Below are 21,133 nucleotides of genomic sequence, written 5' to 3' on the forward strand. Positions count from 1 at the left end.
GGCATCCTCGCTGCTCTGCTGCCTCTGCGTGGACCGGCTCTCCGGAGCGCTGGCGCACCGCGCACGGGAAACGCGCTCACGTGGATCGCAAGAGGAGACCGGTTGCGTGCGCGCGCCGCCCGCTGCCCTCAATGTGAATCACTGTATCAGTCCTGTAAGAGTCTTATGATATTACTACAGGGACATGGTGCGCGCGCGCGTGTGTGTGTGTGTGTGCGCGCGCGCGCGCAGCTGAGATTTAGAGGCTTTGATCTGCCCTTGGGTCCTCCGTTTACGTGGAACGGAAGCAACGTGGAGCGATATCGTCCAAAAGCGCCCCGTGGGGATCACGTGTTCCCGTTCTTGGTCTTTTTGATGCTTTTTTATCTCCTACAGTGTATAAATAATCCGATGATGACGTCAGCTAGGTTGTGGACGCACATAATGCTTTACATTTTCATCCCTTAAATACGTTTTAGGTGTTTAGTAGCACGTTTTAGTGACTAACATTCATACAGGACGCAATTTACATTTAGATTACGAAACACTCATGATCACGCACGATATTTCATTGACGCAATTCTTGTTCAATGTATATTTGAAGGAGAAAAAAAAAAAATCCAAGTTTAGTAAAAATATTCAGCAGTTTCTTAGTTATGCCCCAAAAATGTCACCAAATCTGAGGGATTGGCAGATGGAACAGCTCGAACTCAGACTAACAGATCAATCACAACAGGAGATGTTCAACCAAATAAAGATCATGCACGAGCATAAGAGGCGCCTCCCTAATAAACGTAAAGCATTGTCACTTTCCTTTAAATACACAACAAGTCTTGGAATATTGCAACGAATGTTCGTTTGAGCGCCTCCATGGAGTTTCAAAGGAGCGTCAGGGAAACCAGATTTCAAGGTGGTGAGAAGAAACGACGGCCCCACGGAGAACGCAGGGCGTGCTCTCCAGGGTGGGACATTGGCAAGAGTCGGACGACCAAGATTCCCATGGAGTACACAATGGCATAGAACTCTCTCTCTCTCTCTCTCTGTGTGTGTGTGTGTGTGTGTGTCGTATGAAAAGGAATTAGTGGAGCCTCACAAGAAACAGTTTTGGTGAGATACCACACACTTAAGGGGGTTTATGAATGTTTGTGAAGGTGCGTGTGTGTGAGAGCGGCTTTGTGCACACAGTAACACGCTGCTCTCGTTACTCCGTGCGCATTAATTAGCATAAATTAAGGAGGAAAATCCTCTTTAGGAGCCTCGTCTCACTTGTTGATCCAACTTTTTTTCCAGATTAAAAACTCCTCTCTTCCGCTGTACTTTTGGCATGTTCTGAGTCGTGTGTGTGTGCGTGTGTGTGTGTGTGTGTGTGTGTGTGTGTGCGTGTGTGTCCGTGCGTGTGTGTCGGTGGGAAAGTGAGGATGACCTCAGAATAACAACGTATTAATTGCGACATTAATCTGTGTAATTATTACCAATGATAGATGAAAACAATGAATGCAGCTGCCCACTAATTAGAATGGATGTGCTGCATAATAAATATATACAGACAGACATGCACTTTCACACACACACACACACACACCTGGGGTGAACGATCATAGTGCACGGTCCTGTTTTGCTGAGAGCTTGTTCAGATCCCGTTGCCGTGGAAAGCTGTTTTTTTTTTCACTGCAACCAGGCGCACTGTATGGATTATGGATTACGTCTCTGCTTTCCATATCCTTTCTCCAACTCTGCGTTTGAGGATCAAGGTCAACAACTCTGCAGGAGTTCATAGGTCATCCGCCATCAAACATTCTAAGCCTGCACTGTTTAATACATGGAACATTCTGGAGGTCAGTTTTTCATGGCACTTTGGGGAAACCGACAGACTATCCATCATTTCTGACGCTGCAATAATCCCTCTGAGGAGGGGGGTTGGATTATTGGGTTTAGGTTTATCTAAAAATATTTTAACCAGTTATATGAAGGCAGATATTGGCCTACAAGTATACAGTACCGCATTCTATCAACAGGTGAGGCACATGCGTCGCTCCCGTTGAGACCAACCATCCCATAAAGATGTCAATAGCCAGATTGCAATCATTTCTTAGGCCATGAGTGTTCTACAAAGCATTTACGTAACGGGTAGCAAAATCAGTTTGATGGCAGACGTGAAGAACGGCCAAAAAGGTGATCTTAGTTGAAAACCATCCTCAGAATGAGCTGCAAATCTGGTTACTGCAGGTTAAAACAATGTCTCCTGACTGTGTGTGTGTGTGTGTGTGTGTGTGTGTGTGTGTGTGTGTGTGTGTCTACTGTGCATCGTGCAGTGAGTGGGTATCGATTAGCGGTTCATTCATTGCCATCCTTGTTGCTGCCAGAGATGCAGCAACAATCCTTCCTCTCTTTATTCCTACGGCTTCCTCGTTTTAATGATGTGCACGAGAAAATGCTGCTGCAGATGGTGAAACTTTCGACGACGCGCGCATTGTCCCTTTAAAAAGGCCATGGACAAGAATGTTTTAGCCGCCACTCAGTGCCAGGAGAAGAAGCAAACTTGAGCGAGGTCACTTAGTGATGTGTGACATGAATAGTGAATTAACCTCTCGCCACACACACACATGCACACACGCACACACACGCACACGCACACACACGCACACACACACACATGCACACAAGCACACGCACACACACGCACACACTTTCCAAAGAAGGGGCTGATCACCTTGCCTCTGAATCAGAGCACTTTTTTTTCCCCGAGACCTTTTTATCCATGCAAGCGCACAAACTGAAAACTGAGAGGGATTGCTGCAGGTTGCCATAGCAACCGATGGGGCTATTCTCTGTCACTTGGCTGAGAGGGGAAAAAGAAGAGGAGAAGGTTGATCAACAACACACAGGTCCAATCTGACCCGAGTCACGGCCAGCTCTGCATGCACATACAAAATTAATGACAAACACATCTTAAACACATTTTAATCTCACCATGTTATGATGGTGACATTAAAATGCAAAAATAAATGTAACAATACTTATTTGTATGAACAACAATATTTCCCTCAATGTTATTGATTACATCGACTGTTAGAGAACTATTTGACACCATGCACGGCGGGCAAACCCAACACAAACACACGGAAATCTCAAATTCTGGAAAAGGAAGAAACGCACTACAAAACCAGGTCCCAAATAATAAATCCCATGAAGTCGACCAAACGATATTTCAGGAAGCGATCCCCCCCCCACACAAAATAAAAACCAGACAAATATAAAAATAAGACGTTAGTCCGTCCTTTACAGATGACACGACTCGGATTAACGGAAAACAAGACGCAGGGCAACAAGGACAGCAGGATGAGACTGTAAAAACAAATAAAATACAAACATTACAAACACACTCAAATCTAGTTTAAATACTTTAATAATATTAAAACCCCTAAAACAAATACCTGTGCGTCCAGAACGCCTTCCACAGCTTGGATTTATTCGTTTGTTCTTGTTAAATTGTAGGCTGCCGCTTTTTGTTTTCTTTTATTGGTAATCTCTATATTATTATTTTTTTAGAAATAAAAAAATAAATAAAAGAAAGCAACAGTGCAAAATAAACCTAAAACGTGTTTATTTCGCTGTGAATCTCGAGTACTGGAATACTAAAACACGTACCGGTACAAATGATTCATTTGAGCTTGAACGACGCCATCAACTGGTAGATGGAGGTCAGCGCCGTCTGACGTCATCACCGAGCGACAAGGCAGCGATCACGTACATGTCCTTCGACTTTAGCGCTTCGGCTAACACACGCAGGTGTGTTGCGTGTGTCGTTTAGGGGTCTAAGTCTTTGTTTTGGGGGGTCATGGAGCAGTCAGAGCTCGCAGCGGTCGCCTAGAGACAAACGAAGCTCGTCTGGAGCTTTCAGCGTTTTATCTGGTGAGTGTTTATCGAGCTAGCGGCTAGCGGCTAGCCTAACAGGACCTGACGTCATTGCGCTGAGTACCTTTAGTCTATTTGAAATGTGTTATTAGCCCTCCTGTTAGCCCAGTCAATGTTTATCATTCAATATATACTTATTTATTAAAATCATGACTTTTCCTAATTTGAAGGGTGCAATTGATGAAGCATAAACTTTATTTTTTCAATGTGCCGAAGACATTTTGCAGTTTTAACTGTGTAAACCCTTAGTGTGTGTGTGTGCGTGCGCGTGTGCGTGCTACTATGAATGTATCGGAATGTTCTGCTGTAGTTCAGTTCATTAGTTACATTACATTCATGAGTTACTTTGTTTCCACCGTAGTGAAGATCAAAGGGTTCAAAGCGCTCCGTGATTCTCCTGCAGCATCGTTTCCTCTCGTTGTTCCTTTACTTCCTGCTTCAATCATAAAGATGGATCCTTCTCTCTTCCAGACCGGCGTGTCTCCATCTTCACACCTGAAGAGGAACATCTGCTCCAGAAGGAGCTCGGTAGGTCATCAGTGTTGAGTTATTCAGAAGGTGTTCTGTGGTGCCTATAAAGGGTTAACTTTTAAAGATCAGTGGGTCACATTTCATACACTTGGCCTTTCAGGATTTTGAGACTTCTATATCATAAGTTTTGATATTTTTTTTCCCATTTCAAGTTAAATTAATTCTAATAATTAACCAATTCTAGAGTTTTTGCCTGATGGTGGCGCTAGAGAACCGGTCAAGGGATTATTGATGTATTCAACAAATAAAAAAACTATTTTCTGTAGATAAGTTTCTGGCGGTCAGATTGATCTCGGGGATAAAATGTGTCAGTCATATTTAAGGATCAGAGGAGGGTTAAAATGATCCTGGTGCATGAAGCGCCCTAATATAACAGGAGGAGGGCGCTGTCGCCTCGCAGCAAGGAGGATTCGAACCCGTTACCTATCTGTGTGGAGTTTGTACGTTCTCCGGTTTCCTCCCGTCTCCAAAAACATGCAACAAATTGCCCGTAGTGTGCGTGAGAGGTTGTCTGCCTCCGTGTGGCCCCCCTCTGTAGCCGCGCCTGCTAACTCACTTAGCATTTCCTTCTTAGACCCTCGCTGCCCGTCGTGCGTGGCGGCGATGTCGGCTCCGAACTCTTCCCAACGGAAGGCGTGCTGGAGCGCCAGAGACCACCTGTGGAAATGTCTGGACGACAGCAGGGGCGACGCCGCGTCCTGCCGGGAGCTTCAGGGCGAGTTTGAGGCCACGTGTCCGGCTCAGTGGGTAGGTCGCGGGTAGGAAAGAGTTAACTGCGAGCATTGCGATTAAGCTGTGACCGCTTCCCCCTTCACCTCTTCAGGTGAAATATTTCATGAAGAGGCGAGACTTCCTGAAATACCAGGAGAAGTTGCAGACGGAAGGCTTCACAATCACCGAAGGCCCCCAGCAGCCCCCCGGGAGGGCGTCTCCCCGCTGAGCGCTGGAGAACGGACTCGAGCTTCGCTGCGGCGTTACTTTGTCGCGGGTTTGTCGTCGTCTCGACTCTGGCTGATCTGAGAGGTTCGCTGGACCGGGACGCCGAAAGGACGCGAGCGGAAAGGATCCGGTCGTGAATGCCGTTTTCTCACGTCATTGTAGAGCGCCTTTAAATAGTTTGAGGGGTTTCGTGTGATATTTGAATGAATAATGGTCAAATTGGGACCGACTTGTGGTGGTGTGCGTAAATAAAAGAATTCAACCAGTGCTTTTAGCCGTCTCGTTGCTGCAGTTTATAAGAAATATCAAGTTAGAACAATTTAGGAATTGTACGGCTCGTTTGGAAACAGGCAAAGGCACATTATAGTATGAATCTATTCACAATGGAGTGTGGGCCTGGGTCAAAGGTCACAGCTGTAACGGCCTCAGTGTGTAAGGCCTGCAGGACCGAGTCGTTCCCTCGGTTTAGCTGTTTAAAATGCCGCGATGCTAAAAAGCCACAGGTGTGATGTAACGACTTCAGCCTTTGTGTTATTGGACGGTACCGATTGTGTTCAGAACTTCAGACCGTTTCGCCATCTAGTGGTTGGCAGCGGAACAAACTACTGAACCCAGCAGCCTGTTACGTTCCAAATGCCTCCTAACAGGACTCGGATCCCACGCTCACCAATTATTTCACTTAGAAGGAATCAAATGTTTCTGGATTCACAAGCAAGGAATGTCCAAAGAAGCAATAAAGGTGTTTTTATAAACGCGGTAGCCGCTGCTGGTTTTCCTATTTACTTGCTGATCAACACTAAATCCTGTTGTCATTATCAATCATTTTAGACGTTCATTGTTCTGGACCAACAAGAAGCTCGACCGAGAACGCGATCAATGCGTTTAGCTCCGACTTCAGAGGACGGCGTGTCCAGCAGGACATCGGAGCCAGAAACACATCTTTGTACTCGGAGACAAACCGTCCACTGGAAAACCAGAAACCCTCAAAGCCCTTTCTTGTTCCTGCTTGCATCCACGCTGCCAATGGCAACGCTGAAATAATGCAAGCTGGCCGTTGGGGCGCCATGGCAACGCCCATCTCTGACATACAAGAAAATGATGGCACATCCCGTCCTACATTTGTAAGGCTGCCATTAAGCTGTCGCTCATGGTTAATGTCTCATGTGGGGACATCGAAATAAGAAAATTCACGAAAACAAAATCAAGGAGGAAGGCGAGTGCAGTGACGGCTCTCGTTTGCAGAATCAACGAATACACAGGAGCGTGGCTACAAGCCCACTGGCCACCAGACAGCTCAGACGTCAAGTCATCTCAAACACGTGGTGGCGTCACCTTAAATACAGCGCAAATTACATTTTTAATATTGGGAAGACATCAAGACATGATTGAGCAAAGAAACAACAACTGTGTTCCATCGCTTAAGGAAGGCGGCAGCGGAGCGACGTTCATCCAGACACACTGGCAGCATGCAGATTCGGCAGGGCGGAAACGGCAGGGCGGGAACGGCAGACCGGGAACGGCAGACCGGGAACGGCAGGGCACCGCGTCGGCACAGCATGACTCAAAAATCAGCTTCAGGAACTTCGGTAAAGGCAGCGCAGGTCGCGGCTACGAACATCTGGCTTCATTCCTCTCACACAGTCACAGTAATCACACCGCCTCTTCAGCCTTCATCCACCTGTGGGCGTGGTCTGATGAGCCTTTCAAAGGGTCTCGCTGTGGGCGGGACGGTCCGCGCCACACACACACACACACACACGTCCCGGTCGGCCTCCCTCGCAAGGAACACGGCGCCATCTCTTTGTTCGTTCTCCCGTCTTTCCGCCAGTCGTCCCCTTGCTGTCCCACCCAAGCGGGGGTTATAACCCCCCCGTGATGTTCCTGGTCATTGCCCAGGCTGGGAACTCAGTCAGGTTGAAGAGGGGGATCCCCCATGTAGTGATGGCCAACATCACCACGGCAACACCTATCAGGTTCACCCCGAAGCCCGCCTTCACCTGGAGGAAATGGGAATGGACAAATAGTGTCAAATCAAGAGACGTGAACTCAGAACTTGGTGATTTGTTCCTAAGGGTTGAACCTTTTGATGCCGCAGGTGCAGAGAGAACGTGTGTGTGTGTGTGTGCGCGTGTCGTACCATGTCGCCGATCTGCACGTGGCCATAACTGAAGACGATTGCATTTGGGGGGTTCCCCACTGGAAGCATGACCCCGAAGGACACGCACATGGTGGCGGGAATCAAAGTGTGGAGCGGGTTGATGTGCAGCGTCTCCGACTGGAGGCGAGGACAAAAAGACGAGACAGAGGGTGAGCAAGAAGGAAAGGAGAGGAAGAGCATGGGAAGGGGAGGGCTCAAACATCCCATCCCAGGTGGCGCTAATGCGAGGCCACCGCTTTGATGATGAGGATATTAACGTTTCCTCATGGGCGGCAGCAAAGACAAAGTTTGAGTCGAGTCATTTCTACAATGCAGCAAAATCAGCTCTGAAGAAAGAATAAAACGTTTATAAGGCATTTTATCACTTTGTGCTGATTCCAATCACGGCCGTCAGGATGAGCCAATCAGAGGTATGCAGACCCCCCCCCCCCCCCCCCTTCCAGTTCACCTATTAAATGGCTTCAATCGAACGCAGTAAAAGACGTGAGGGCGTGCGTGTGCGTGAGGGCGTGCGTGTGCGTGAGGGCGTGTGTGTGTATGTGAGAGGGCGTGTGTGTGTGTGTGTGAGAGGGTGTGTGCGTGTGAGAGGGCGTGTGTGTGTCGTACCAGCGCCGACAGGATGGGCAGGAAGACGGTGAGAGTTGCTGGGTTGGAGGCGAACTCTGTGACCGCTGACACCAGCAGGCAGGCCAGCAGGGTAACGGCCCAGGGAGGAAGGCCGCTCATGGGCTCCAGCTGCCTGCCGATCCACACCGACAGGCCAGACACCTGCACGCAATATAAAAAAATGTGTACAATCTTAATCACAAAATGACGACATTTAAAATTAAGACTCTAAACTTCTCTTCTAAGAGCTCGCCTGGTTTTAATGAGGTAATATGAGATTAACCTCGAAGATAGCAGATACAGTGGAACCTCGGTTCTCGAACAAAATTTGTTCCATAATACTGTTTGAAAACCGAAACTCTATTTCCCATAATAATAAATGTAAACTGGATGAATCTGTTTCTACACACCAGATAAATGTCCATTCACACGCCTACAGTTCTATTCATGTAACTACGCATCTAAACAACAGAAAACACATAAAAGTATATGAAAAACAAAAGCAGAATAAAATGTATCCGAAAGACGGACGCCACTTTCATGTTTGGCGATTATTTCCTTCAGTTGTTCTCGCTGCTTTCCTCTGGAACCATGACGAAGAGCGAAAAAGAATAAATGCGAACGGCAGGTCGACTCGGTTAAACTAAAATCATCCGTCTTCATGGAGAAGCGTCTCGTCTGCAGCCGCTTTAGCTGCCTTGCGGGTCACGGGTGTCGCTGGAGCCTATCCCAGCTGATTACAGCCGAAAAGCGGGGTACACCCCGGATGAGTCGCCAGCACATTGCAGGGAGGTGCTGCACTAAACGCATCCAAACGAATGGATCGTACCTTGCAACCAGCAGCCAGTGCGTAGCCGCCTCCCACCAGGATGACAATCTCCCATGGCATCAGCCTCTGGAAATCCTTCCAGGTGATCATCGGCGCCAGGGCGTCGTCGCCACCTGGCCACAAAACAGAGAGCAAGAAAGTCCCAAAAGCGACTGCTTTTTATTTGCATATATTTAGTTAGGATCAAAGCGAGAAATGTATTTATTAGGGCTGTCATTGTGAGAATTAAATCAGCCAATATAATTTAGCCTCGATTCGAAGAAAACGTTAAAATTAATCCAATTTAAATGCAAGATATGCATTTGTCATTGGAAACGATGCTGACTAGTATACTTTAACATTCCAATTTTGAATTTCCAACCAATTACAGCATCTGTTACTCCCTTAGATGGCAGCTACAGCATCTACATCAATATTTTTACAAATCAAATACAATTATTGGCACAGTTAGTAGCAAATGACAGATTCCTACAGCGTACCCAATAAGCATTTATAAAGCAGCACATTTATATAAAATGTACAGAGATCATCTTTCCTTTGGGAGTGACCAGGTTGGATTAGGATTAGAAGTGGATGAGAGTATAGTCCTGACCTGTGTCACTATAGCTGGAGGAAGAGGAGGAGGAGGAGGAGGAGAAGGGTCGCCTGGCAGGAATGAGGAAGAGCAGGAAGCCCAGAAGGACAGACACTGTCGCATCGGTCCTGTAGCCTTTCCTGGGAAGGACGACAGCGACAGCCGTAACGCACGTGTATGCAAACGAGTAGGAACACTCGTTCTGCGTGCACACATGCACACCTGTCTGTGTGTGTGTGTGTGTGTGCGTTCATGTATTTCACTCCCACCTGTCAAAATCACCATCATCATAGTGCAGCGGTGTGTGTGTGGAAACATTACGTGCACTCACTTCTCAAAAAGAGACGTCCAGCCGGGCACGAAGCCGGGCTCTCTGGTGAACCACAGCAGAGTCATTAGGATGAAGAAGACACCGGTCACCACCTCTGGATAGCTGCCACACACACACACACGTTGGTGATGTCATCTCCAGGTGCGTGAGTAACACACACTGTACAAATACTCTGAACAAGTATTTTCTACTTCTGAAACAGAAACGACGCGGCTCGGATGTCGTTTCCGTTTCTTCCACTTCCAAATGTTCAGAGACGAAGAAGAAGACGACGGCGCCTACCTAATGGGTCCCAGTTTTTCATACTCCTCGTGGATCCTGCTCTCCGAGAGCATCTCTCGCCTCGTCTTGCGTTTCTTACTGAAGGAGCACGTTTCCCTGAAGCTGGAAACACACAACGTGAACCGCGGCGTGACTCGCAGCGCTCGTAGGGAGCCGAGGCTCAGCAGTGCACGGACAGAAGGATTACCCTGAGCCCATAATGATACAACACAGTCCCATCACGTACTGGAAGCGAATCTGACACGCACACACACACACACACACACTAACATGTCACAATCTAAAAGACGCACGCCCAAATTCACACTCACTTGCAGCCAAGGAAGAGGAAATGCAGCCAGAGCCACGTGAGGACCAGCATGATGATGGCGATGGGGAAGCTGAAGATGAACCACGTGCCGAAGTTGATCACCTTCGCATCTGGATAACGTCTGGAGTGAAAGAGAGTCTTACGTTTTTGACGGTTGGCAGAATTCCTCAAAAACTAAAGGACAGATCTTCATAAAATATTTTAGAAAGGTGTGAAATATGAGACGGGAGAAACCGCTACATTTTGGTGTGGATCAAAACAGTCGGTTTTATTTGAATAACTTGAACAGACTCGATCCACGAAATGGGAAAGGCACTAACGGGACTCAAAGTCTAGTAGTGCAGCAGGTTTCAGTGGTGAAAGAGTGATATGATGAGAGTCGAACCATCGGAGCAGTGACATAATCATCCACAGGGTGTTGGAATAAACCGACACCGGATCAGAACAGAACCGAGGCGTTCCCAGACCAGCCGAGAGACATAGTCTCTCCAGCGTGTCCTGGGTCTTCCCCGTGGTCTCCTCCCGGTGGGACGTGCCCTGAACACCTCACCAGGGAGGCGTCCAGGAGGCATCCTGAACAGATGCCCGAGCCACCTCATCTGGCTCCTCTCTCCCAAAGCTCGTAACCGCAGGTGAGCGTGGGAACGCAGATCGACCGGCATATCGAGGGCTTTGCCTTTCGGCTCAGCTTCACCATGACGGATCGTGGCTCACTTTAAACACTGAGAAATAAAGTACGACCTCTTATTTGTAGCCTCCAGAAGAATAACCCTGGACGAGCTCATTGGTTCATTGATTGGCTATTCTGGTAGCATCACTTTACGATTGCAATCGCGCACACACACACACACACACACACACACACACACACAGGCATCAGGTGACATGAAGGAGGCCATTCTGCCAGGCTTAGCGCTGCGGCTGCAGGAAATCGGCTCTGCCGGGGCCGCCGGGGCTGATTAGTTTGATCTCAGACGCCGTTTCAGGCCGAGCAGCAGGATGGCCGGGAAATCAGTGCCGAAGTTGAAATGGTTCCGACGCAGACCTACGTGTTGAACTGCTCGGCGAAGATGAGGTTGGTTGACGTGCCGGTGATGGTGATGAGGCCACCGATTGTGGCCGCGTAGGTGATGCTGAGCGACAGGCACTTGCAGATCATGTGGTCCCTCTTGGTGGGGTATTGGGAGTCTCTCCTCGCTTTCACCCGCTTCACGTTCGGGATTTCTATCGCAGCCTAAGAGGAAATAGTGAGGAAGACCATAAATGATCCCCATGGTAACCGGAAGTAGCCGGTTAAGAGAGTGGAGCGGCGAGAGGCGAATTCTGAGCCGCTCCTCACCTGAGGCAGGTGTCCATTGGTGTGTCCAGCTACCTCCGGGCTGGAGGCGGGGCTGAGACCGAGACCATTAACCTCCCCAGTCTGGAGCTGTAAATAAAACCACCTGAATCACCGACACTGAGAAGGTTTCCTCTTCTCTGCCGTTAATCACGTCACAAAGCGCCTCACCTCATTGAGTGGCAGGTCCTCCTGTTCGGTGCCTTTAACACTGGTGGGAGAAAAATGTTTGGAAGGTGATGACGCATTAAAACACACACACACACACACACACACACACACGCACACACCTGTTGCTGGGATAGAGAAGCTCCAACTGGTTTTTGTCCAGGTTCTCCGCTTCGTCTGAAAAAGCTGCAGGACAACAGCATCAGCCTCCGAAGTCTTTCAGAGTCGAGCTCAAGCAGCGACACGGATCAGGCGCGCTCACCTTCAGACGCGTCTTCGGGAGCCTCGGCCGTTTCGGAGTCGCCGCGACCGTCCGCCAGGCCGGTGCAGATCAGCTGCTGCAGCACGGCCTCCGCTATCGGCATCACCATGGCCGTCGTCGACGTGTTGCTGAGCCACATGGACAGGAACACCGTGCAGCACATGAAGCCCAGCACCAGCCTAGGTGGGAGAGGGAGTCTGACTGATGCTGTGTGTGTGTGGGTGTGTGTGTGCGTGCGTGCGTGTGTGTGCTGCTCACATGCCGGGCTTGGCCCCTGCGATCATGACCATACGCAAAGCGATGCGCTTGTGCAGGTTCCACTTCTCTATGGAGGCCGCGAGGCAGATCACTCCCATCAGCAGCAGAGTGGTATCCTTACAATACTCCGCAGCCACCTAGACACAGACACACACGCGTACCTTTCAAAATAAAGGTTGCTGTAAATAGCAAACACACTTTTTAGGATGAGATTGAATCGAGGAAGCGCTGGACAAAGCGAGACGAGCATGGCTCCTTCGTAAATCCCGCAGTTCCTAAATGTCCGTTCTCAGTTTAGACAAAACGCACGCTCGAAATGACGGCGCCGCTCTGTTTTCACGCGTCTTGTAACACAGGACTTGTGTATTTGTGAAGTGTGTCAGTGGCTGGATAGTGACGGCTCCTCTGGGTTACGCCGACACATATATCCAACACACCTAAGAACCAGGATCAAACTAGGAACTAGGATTAAAGTGTAGAGAAAGTGCCAAGTGGATTAAAATTCTTGAAACATGCTCACAGGACCTTTCACCCATTTCCTTCCTGATCTGGATTCACTGTACAGGAAGCACAGAAACGTGGCATCATTTAATCCAGGTGTCATCCTGGATTAGGTCCCATTAGAGAATTTGGAATTGAATTGGGACCATTGTGAATCTGACAGTCATTAAACGGAAGCCTAATGGTGGTCTGCTTCAGGATTTCATTCATTTTCCGAACCGCTTTGTCCGTTACCGGGTCGTGCTGGAGCCGATCTACAGGTGAGAGGCGGGGCACACCCTGGACAAGCCGCCAGTTCATCGCAGGGCCACACACAGACACACACACTCACACCTGCAGGCAATTTAGCATAACCAATTCATCTAAACTGCATGTTCTCAGAGGTGGGAGGAAGCCGGAGAACCCGGAGAGAACCCACGCAGACACGGGGAGAACCCACGGAGAACCCACGCAGACACGGGGAGAACCCCAGAGAGAACCCACGCAGACACGGGGAGAACCCAAAGAGAACCCAGGCAGAACCCGGGGAGAACCCACGCAGAACCCGGGGAGAACCCACGCAGACATGGGGAGAACCCCAGAGAGAACCCACGCAGACACGGGGAGAACCCGGGGCGAACCCACGCAGAACCCGGGGAGAACCCACGCAGACATGGGGAGAACATGCAAACTCCTCAAAGAAAGGCCGCAGGTTGGATTCGAACCTGCGACTTCTTGCTGTAAGGCAACAACAACGCTAACCACTGTGCCAGATTCTGTTTCGTTATCTCAGAGTCAATTTTCTGTTCGCCCTATAAATGTGAACATTCTGGATCAGCAGGTAAAGAACAGGTAGAAAAGCACAAGGTTGAATATTATTATTATTCCTGTGTATTTATGTGCAAAGATAAGCTGATATGTTGTGGTGGAATTTTGCTTTTCTTATAACTGTAGATTTTCATCTGTATTCTGTCCTGCTGAAAAGGACTCGTCCTCAAATGTTTGTCGGACATGACTGCCGATGGGACGTCTCCCTCTGAACAGTGTCAGGATCTGGACAACAAACAAAATCCACCGGATTGTGCCTTGAAAATCCCAAAGAAGCTCCTAAAAAGTAAACCGACTTCCCAGAGGCAGGTAATTAGCAGACAAAGGGTGAAAAGATAGCGCCTCTTACAGGCCTGATCATTGGCTTGCATTGATTCCCTATCAGACAGGCGTTAACACACAGAGACTCACCTCGCTGGACTTCAGCACCCCAAAGAGCGGATACAGGAACGCTGGCACCAGAGCAGCAGCGCCGAGGGGAACCGCCTCGGACACCCAGTAAACCGCCGTCACCATCAGCACATAGGCACAGCATGCCTCCTAGGGGTGGGAGGACCAAAGAGTTCACACATCTCAGACTTCGCCGCAGCGAAGAGCACAAATCTACATCATCTTTATTCTATTTAGTTTATCTGGATGTTTCCAGTCACATTCCCAACATTTCCTGAAACTTCCACCCAGAACCTTTTGACATATCTTGCTAACGGACAGACAGACAGACACGTGACACGGCGATTGCATAACCGCCAGCTCGCCTCGGCGGTTATCAATATTTATACAGTACTTTTTCATTATGCATGGACTTCCTATCTATGTAATGTCAAACCATGAATTCTACAATTCTAAAATATGATATTGCTATCTTATTAGAAAGTAAAGTAATGAACACTAAAATTGATTCCAATATTGAATCAATGAATAATTCATTCTAATCATTTTTATGGTTTTTTCTCAGTTTTAGTTTCCATTGTGACGTCACATCGGGGGGGGATGTTCACAAGACTCCCCGTGTCTGCGCTCTACCTGCCTCATGCAAGAGTCGAAGAAGAAGAAGAACAGAGTGGACAAAGTTCATCTTTGGTCGTAACGTTCTGTGTGCTAGAAACAATTAGTTTACCTCACTGGTTACCATGGTAGCATGCATTTATAAATTTAGTTTCTTTTTCAATTTCAGAGGCATTTCTGAGAGTCGTTTGAGACAAACGAGGGACGCTGTCCTGCAGCATCTGTTTGAGACAGAAACGAGGGACGCTGTCCTGCAGCATCTGTTTGAGACAGGAATGAGGGACGCTGTCCTGCAGCATCTGTTTGAGACAGAAAAGAGGGACGCTGTCCTGCAGCATCTGTTTGAGACAGAAATGAGGGACGTTGTCCTGCAGCATCTGTTTGAGACAGAAATGAGGGACGCTGTCCTGCAGCATCTGTTTGAGACAGAAATGAGGGACGCTGTCCTGCAGCATCTGTTTGAGACAGACATGAGGGACGCTGTCCTGCAGCATCTGTTTGAGAAAGAAATGAGGGACGCTGTCCTGCAGCATCTGTTTGAGACAGAAAAGAGGGACGCTGTCCTGCAGCATCTGTTTGAGATAGAAAAGAGGGACGCTGTCCTGCAGCATCTGTTTGAGACAGAAATGAGGGACACTGTCCTGCAGCATCTGTTCGCTACTTTGACCAAAGACAGACATTTCATATCAGTGTCGGGGAACTGCGTTACCTTGTGGGTAGAATGTGTGACCTTTAACTTTAAGAGCAAAGTGCAGCCTGTCTAGAATAATGTTTGGATCCAATCAGACATCGACATTCGGATGAGGCATTGTTGGGTTTTCGTTCGGTTGTTCATGCATCGCCTCCAAACATGAATAAGAATGCCTGCAGTCGGTATCATGCACCGATCAGACGCCGGTAACAGGACACAATCACTTTGTCTCCTTGGCTGGAGGGTCACATGTTGCAGACAGATAATATAATGCTGTCAGTCTCCTCAACTGATAAACTGAGTCATGTGCTGGATTGGTTGATTAGGAATTGAGAAACAGGCTCTGGATCAATACTCACAAAGGAAATCGGGTTCAAAATTAGATTAAAGGAAATGAGCATGTATCCTAAAATGAATGGCCGCACACGAGAATGTCCCCTTAGACTCTTTGAAATACAAGTAAAATGGAATATCGTCTCAGGCGTTAATCAGATTATCTTGTAGGGAAGTGTTGATGGGATTATGGAAAGTGTGGTAGTCAGATTCTAACCGAACCGCCGCATAGAGAATGCACAGAAACACACGGCGCTGTGTACGTTGATGTCGTATTCATCTGGTTACAGTTATGTAACAGAAGCTTATTACGAAGAGCAATCATTTGGCCTCTGCTGACAAACGTCCACCTTCCATATTGAAGAATTTCACGGCTGCGTCTTTTACTGTGCTAATGTCCATCTGCAATTCTTTTTTTGTTCTTTTATGTAATATTTGGATATTGTTCTTTATTCATTAAACGTGTCTCTTGCTCTTTTACCACATCTTGTGTGTGTGGAACATTCAGTGTAACATCCTGGCAGCAGCAAAGGTCAGTTAATCTCAAACTAATAACTCCAGAGGAGGCTGAATCAGCCACAGGCCTCCAGGAGGACGCATGAGCGCACACCTTCAGACCTCACGGCCACTCTAAAAAGTTGACGTGGTTAGAAGAGGGCGGCACATTTTGCACATTCTTTTTGCTTTTTGGCAGCTACTCTGTCAGTGCCGCGCGGTAATCTCAAAGTCTGATAATAGGATTAAATGTTCGAATGCCGAACCATCAATCAAACTGAGATGAATAAAAAGAGGAAAAGAGACAAAACGTACGAGGCTAAACCGGCACCGGATGATGCTCTGATCCGGGTTCTGCCCATCACACGGAGCTGCAGCGGCGCTTCTTTTTGTGTTTTTAGTTGTGCAACTTAAACCCAAAGCAGAGCGGCAGGAATCGCTGCGACTCTGATGCAACTTCTGCAGCAGCAAGACTTTATCCTGAGACGTGTCGAAAAGCAACCGTCAATACATGCTGGTTTCAATTTCCATCATTCCTATTAAATATAAATCAACCCCCCCCCCCCAGTTTTCTTAAACAGGTGAACCTGAAGGAGCAACAGGAGTCTCTACTGTTAGGTCCTGTAAAAGGAGCGGAGGAAACAGTAATAACAAGTAAACTGGATTTATTTTATGAGCGTATAACTATAAGAGACCCACGCTGATGCACCTGGGGAGGAACGGTCAGTGTTTGAGTGTGTGCAGTACATCAGCGCAGCCACTCGATGGCGCTTTCTGCGACTTAAAAATGCATCGTTAAAGTTTTTCATTAAGCAGTCCTGGCTCATCGTGCACCGCTCTAAACGCAGATGAATAAAGGAACTAAAACATCAACATGCGCATCAATGAAATCGATCATTCTGATTGGCCAGAAGGTCCAACTTCCGATCTGAGCTGAGGATTAAATCAACTAGCATGCAACACGCTTGAGTTAAACATCATACAAGACGCAAAGCTGCTCGGTTTTACGTCATAAAGTAACATTTGTGATTGATCATTTAATCAGGAAACCAAGTGAGACATTTTAAGAGAGTAATCGACATTTGTTTGAGCTGCTAATAATCTCTTTAATCTCCAATAAGATGTTGTATACTTTAGTAGGATGTTAAATTGTCATTGTATTGAGTAGATCGTACGACGTTTCCTTCTTAAATGTAACACACTCAGAATATTAAGTATCTTTAAACAGAAATACTGAAGTAAATGAAGGCGAAGCAGAGCGCTCAAGTACATGTACTGAATTGCTTTGAGGACTCGCACGTCTTCCGTGTACAAGAGGTACACTTTGCAAAACTGCTGACATTTCCACAGCTGAAAGGCCGTCGGCAGAGACCTATTGATTATCCCATCAGCTGGTTGTTATCAGCGGACAGCGAATGAGTCGATTGAAGCAGCTTAAGGACTCCTAAAGGGTAGATTACATCACAGCTAAACAGGTCTTCAGGGGACAGACACACACGCACACAGAGTTTGCAAACTGTGAAGGTGGGGGGGGGGGGGGGGGTACACCCTGGACAAGCCGCCAGTTCATCGCAGGGCCACACATAGACAGAGAATCATTCACACCTACGGGCAGCTTAGCGGAACCAATTCCCCTAAGCTGCATGTTTTTGATGGTGGGAGGAACCCGGAGAACCCGGAGAGAACCCGGAGCAAACCCACGCAGACACGGGGAGAACACGCAAACTCCTCGCAGAAAGGCCCCCCCAAGCTGGATCTGAACCTGTGACCTTCCCGCTGCGCTGCGAGGCTACAGCGCTAGCCACTGCGCCACCACGCTGCCCGTTACTGATCGATGTCTTCCAGAACTCGCCCCTGAATATTCTGTGGCTTTCCTTTAGAAGGTAAAAGCAGGATTCAGAACGACTCTCTCTCTCTCTCTGACCTATCTGACTGCACCCAGCAGATGTTCTGTCCTGCTGCAGCTGGGCACAGTACGCCTCAAAACACACGCCCACACACACGCACGCGCACACACACACACACACACACAAACACCAAATCGCTGCCATATATTTGACACAGTCTGTGATCCCTGGTGTCGTAAGGGAACCTCGTGGGGGCTCATGTCCAGCTCGGCGGGGGGGGGGGCTCCGGTCCAGCTCGCTGGTCGGTTGATTATATAACCTAATTGCTTGGATTGTTTCTCTCTTCTCCTTTGTAGTGAAGTTCTTTTGTACTTTTTGGCATCATGCTGCGCCGCCTGCTCGTGCCAAACATCCGCCGGTCCCGACAGAAACAGCACGGCTCCTGGGCGACAAATGGACTGGTATGTACTAGTACATACTCGTGTTTTAATGGTACTAGAAGAAACACAAACAGCTCTCTGATACAGAGCGGTTAGGCCAGAACTCGTAACCACACATCTGTCACCGTTCCTGCCTTAGCCGTGGAGCGGCGCTCGTTAGGCAACCACCTAAGTCAGTCACCTTTAAGGGTCATGCAGTCACATGACCCTTAAACGTGAACCTGAGACACAATCCAAGCCCCACACGACTGAGCCACAAAATGATTTTGCTCCTTGGAGCCAGATTCAAACCAGCAACCTCCACGTCACACATATTTAAACATGCTGAAACCATCACCGTGTTCTTCTCCGTGTTAGTATTCCTTTAAAGTGATGTCAACATCTAAGATGGGTTTTTTGATGGACGCCTTAGAGACAGTGGTGAGGACAGACATGATGGACGGCTTAGAGACGGTGGTGAGGACAGACATGATGGACGGCTCAGAGACGGTGGTGAGGACAGCTATGATGGACGGCTTAGAGACGGTGGTGAGGACAGACATGATGGACGGCTTAGAGACAGTGGTGAGGACAGCCATGATGGACGGCTTAGAGACAGTGGTGAGGACAGCCATGATGGACGGCTTAGAGACAGTGGTGAGGACAGCTATGATGGACGGCTTAGAGACGGATATATTTAATCTGGAATGAAGAAACGTTGACGAGAGGGAGACTAAAGTTGCTGCTGATAAACAGATCTGCCCAAATGAAAGGATCTAAAGGAGACGCCGTCGTCCCTTCGTGAAACTCCAACATGTTCATCTTTCGATCATTTGATCACGACGACGTGACTCTTGTAGCCGTCGATGCTCCGTGCAGACTGAAGTAATCCCATCGCTTTGAAGTTTCACTCGGGTGGCGAGTTAAAGCCGACGCGAGCCACGATGCAAAGTTTCTTCCATTAATGATCCTGAATGTGAAGCTGCCCCCCCCCCCCCCCCCCCCCTCACTGATCTCAATCTCATCAACGCTTTTCGACGTCTCCTCTCCCCACACAGCTCAAACAAGCATTCATCAACAGACAGTGTCCCTTTTGATTGATTCTTCCACAACACAATCAGGACACGACGGCCGATCGGTCGGACTGCTTCACCCGATGGTTTAAAAGGTATTTATACGGCTACTGGATTTATTGGATGATAAATAAATACCAACAAGATATATCTCCTATTAAATCATACAGCAGACACGCTTGTGCAGAGCAGTACGTCAAAAACCTAAAATCTTATAAGGAATAAATGTCCACTGTATCTGAAACATCTTTGAAATGTTCCGACTCGTTCTCCTTTTACTGGCTTTGTCACATTTTTGTTGTTAATCTGCAATTCCCTCCGTAATAAGCTTTGGTTTATCCTATTTTATTACAAATTTCCCTAAAAAAAACCCACCAACCATGAATATGAAGGGCGCATGGTTGGAAGAGTATGACATTTTGGGGAATAAAAATAAATAATAATCATAAAGTGGACTTGTTCTAGTTTCACCGCTCACCCAAGAAGCTTCTTCAGATAAATATTCACTAAACTTAATATTCACTTAACATTCACTAAACTTAATATTCACTAAACTTAATATTCACTTAACTTAATATTCACTTAACTTAATATTCACTTAACTTAATATTCACTTAACTTAATATTCACTTAACTTAATATTCACTTAACTTAATACTCAATTAACTTAATACTCAATTAACTTAATACTCACTTAACTTAATACTCAATTAACTTAATACTCAATTAACTTAATACTCACCTAACTTAACATTCACCTAACTTAATACTCACCTAACTTAATACTCACCTAACTTAATACTCACTTAACTTAACACTCAATTAACTTAATACTCAATTAACTTAATATTCACCTAACTTAACATTCACCTAACTTAACATTCACCTAACTTAATACTCACCTAACTTAATACTCACTTAACTTAATACTCACTCAACTTAATATTCACTTAACTTAATATTCACCTAACTTAATATTCACCTAACTTAATACTCACCTAACTTAATACTCACCTAACTTAATACTCACTTAACTTAATACTCACTTAACTTAATACTCACTCAACTTAATATTCACTTAACTTAATATTCACCTGACTTAATATTCACTTATAAAATAAAAGGATGTAACGCAATGGCCTTGCACTCACGCTGGTGGGGTGGATGAGCGGTAATGGCAGCAGGGACAGCGGGATGAGCACCACAAGGATCAGCTTCCTTGCCTTCCACAGCTTCCTGAAAACATCCATCCTGGCTGCGCCCTCCAGCCTCATGGGTGACCCGAGAATCTGGGTCGGACCCGCCAAAGCTCAGCAGAACCGGGGTTGGGGGTCACCGAGGTGCCGCAGGCACAGCAACCCACCACGGAGGAGGGAGCAGCTGTTGCTGGACTGCGCGTCTTTACGCACAGCCCGGGGCCGGTGAGACGACCTGTGACGTCCCTCTGCCAGGTGAGCGCCGTGCACGAGTTCACCTCCACAGAG

At 47.4% G+C, this 21,133-nt stretch overlaps 2 protein-coding genes across 3 annotated transcripts; one reads left to right on the top strand and one right to left on the bottom strand.

Annotated features, from left to right (window-relative positions):
* The first annotated feature begins 3,714 nt into the window (after positions 1-3,714).
* coa6 (cytochrome c oxidase assembly factor 6) lies at positions 3,715-5,631 on the top strand. 2 transcript variants are annotated; one of them, XM_068755309.1, is made up of 4 exons: positions 3,715-3,891; positions 4,366-4,422; positions 5,000-5,172; positions 5,249-5,631. In XM_068755309.1, exons 3-4 carry the CDS (start codon positions 5,029-5,031, stop codon positions 5,363-5,365), a joined length of 261 nt encoding a protein of 86 aa, XP_068611410.1. In that variant the 5' UTR covers positions 3,715-3,891; positions 4,366-4,422; positions 5,000-5,028; the 3' UTR covers positions 5,366-5,631. The 2 variants fall into 2 exon arrangements, with proteins under 2 accessions (XP_068611410.1, XP_068611411.1); XM_068755310.1 differs by lacking the exons at positions 3,715-3,891; positions 4,366-4,422 and having other exon boundaries at positions 5,025-5,172.
* Positions 5,632-7,223: 1,592 nt separating this feature from the next.
* Positions 7,224-20,923, bottom strand: slc13a4 (solute carrier family 13 member 4). The gene is made up of 16 exons (XM_068755307.1): positions 20,801-20,923; positions 14,198-14,326; positions 12,479-12,615; positions 12,221-12,399; positions 12,079-12,144; positions 11,962-11,993; positions 11,794-11,880; positions 11,504-11,688; positions 10,456-10,575; positions 10,145-10,246; positions 9,863-9,964; positions 9,547-9,671; positions 8,958-9,058; positions 8,129-8,290; positions 7,502-7,639; positions 7,224-7,361 (listed from the first exon to the last, which is right to left on the bottom strand). The coding sequence occupies exons 1-16, from the start codon at positions 20,921-20,923 to the stop codon at positions 7,224-7,226; spliced, it is 1,926 nt and encodes a 641-aa protein (XP_068611408.1).
* Between the last annotated feature and the right edge of the window lie 210 nt (positions 20,924-21,133).

This window comes from Brachionichthys hirsutus, chromosome 22 (genome assembly GCF_040956055.1).
Source record: "Brachionichthys hirsutus isolate HB-005 chromosome 22, CSIRO-AGI_Bhir_v1, whole genome shotgun sequence".
NCBI lineage: Eukaryota > Metazoa > Chordata > Actinopteri > Lophiiformes > Brachionichthyidae > Brachionichthys > Brachionichthys hirsutus.

Bases quoted from the DNA above. Each gene is read 5' to 3' on its own strand.
- coa6 (XM_068755309.1), top strand. From the start codon at position 5,029: ATGTCGGCTCCGAACTCTTCCCAACGGAAGGCGTGCTGGAGCGCCAGA. The intron at 5,173-5,248 runs GTAGGTCGCGGG...TCACCTCTTCAG, and splicing joins CCACGTGTCCGGCTCAGTGG to GTGAAATATTTCATGAAGAG.
- slc13a4 (XM_068755307.1), bottom strand. From the start codon at position 20,923: ATGAGGCTGGAGGGCGCAGCCAGGATGGATGTTTTCAGGAAGCTGTGG. The intron at 14,327-20,800 runs GTGAGTGCAAGG...TCCCACCCCTAG, and splicing joins CGCTCATCCACCCCACCAGC to GAGGCATGCTGTGCCTATGT. The intron at 7,640-8,128 runs GTACGACACACA...CCTCGCCTCCAG, and splicing joins TGCCCATCCTGTCGGCGCTG to TCGGAGACGCTGCACATCAA.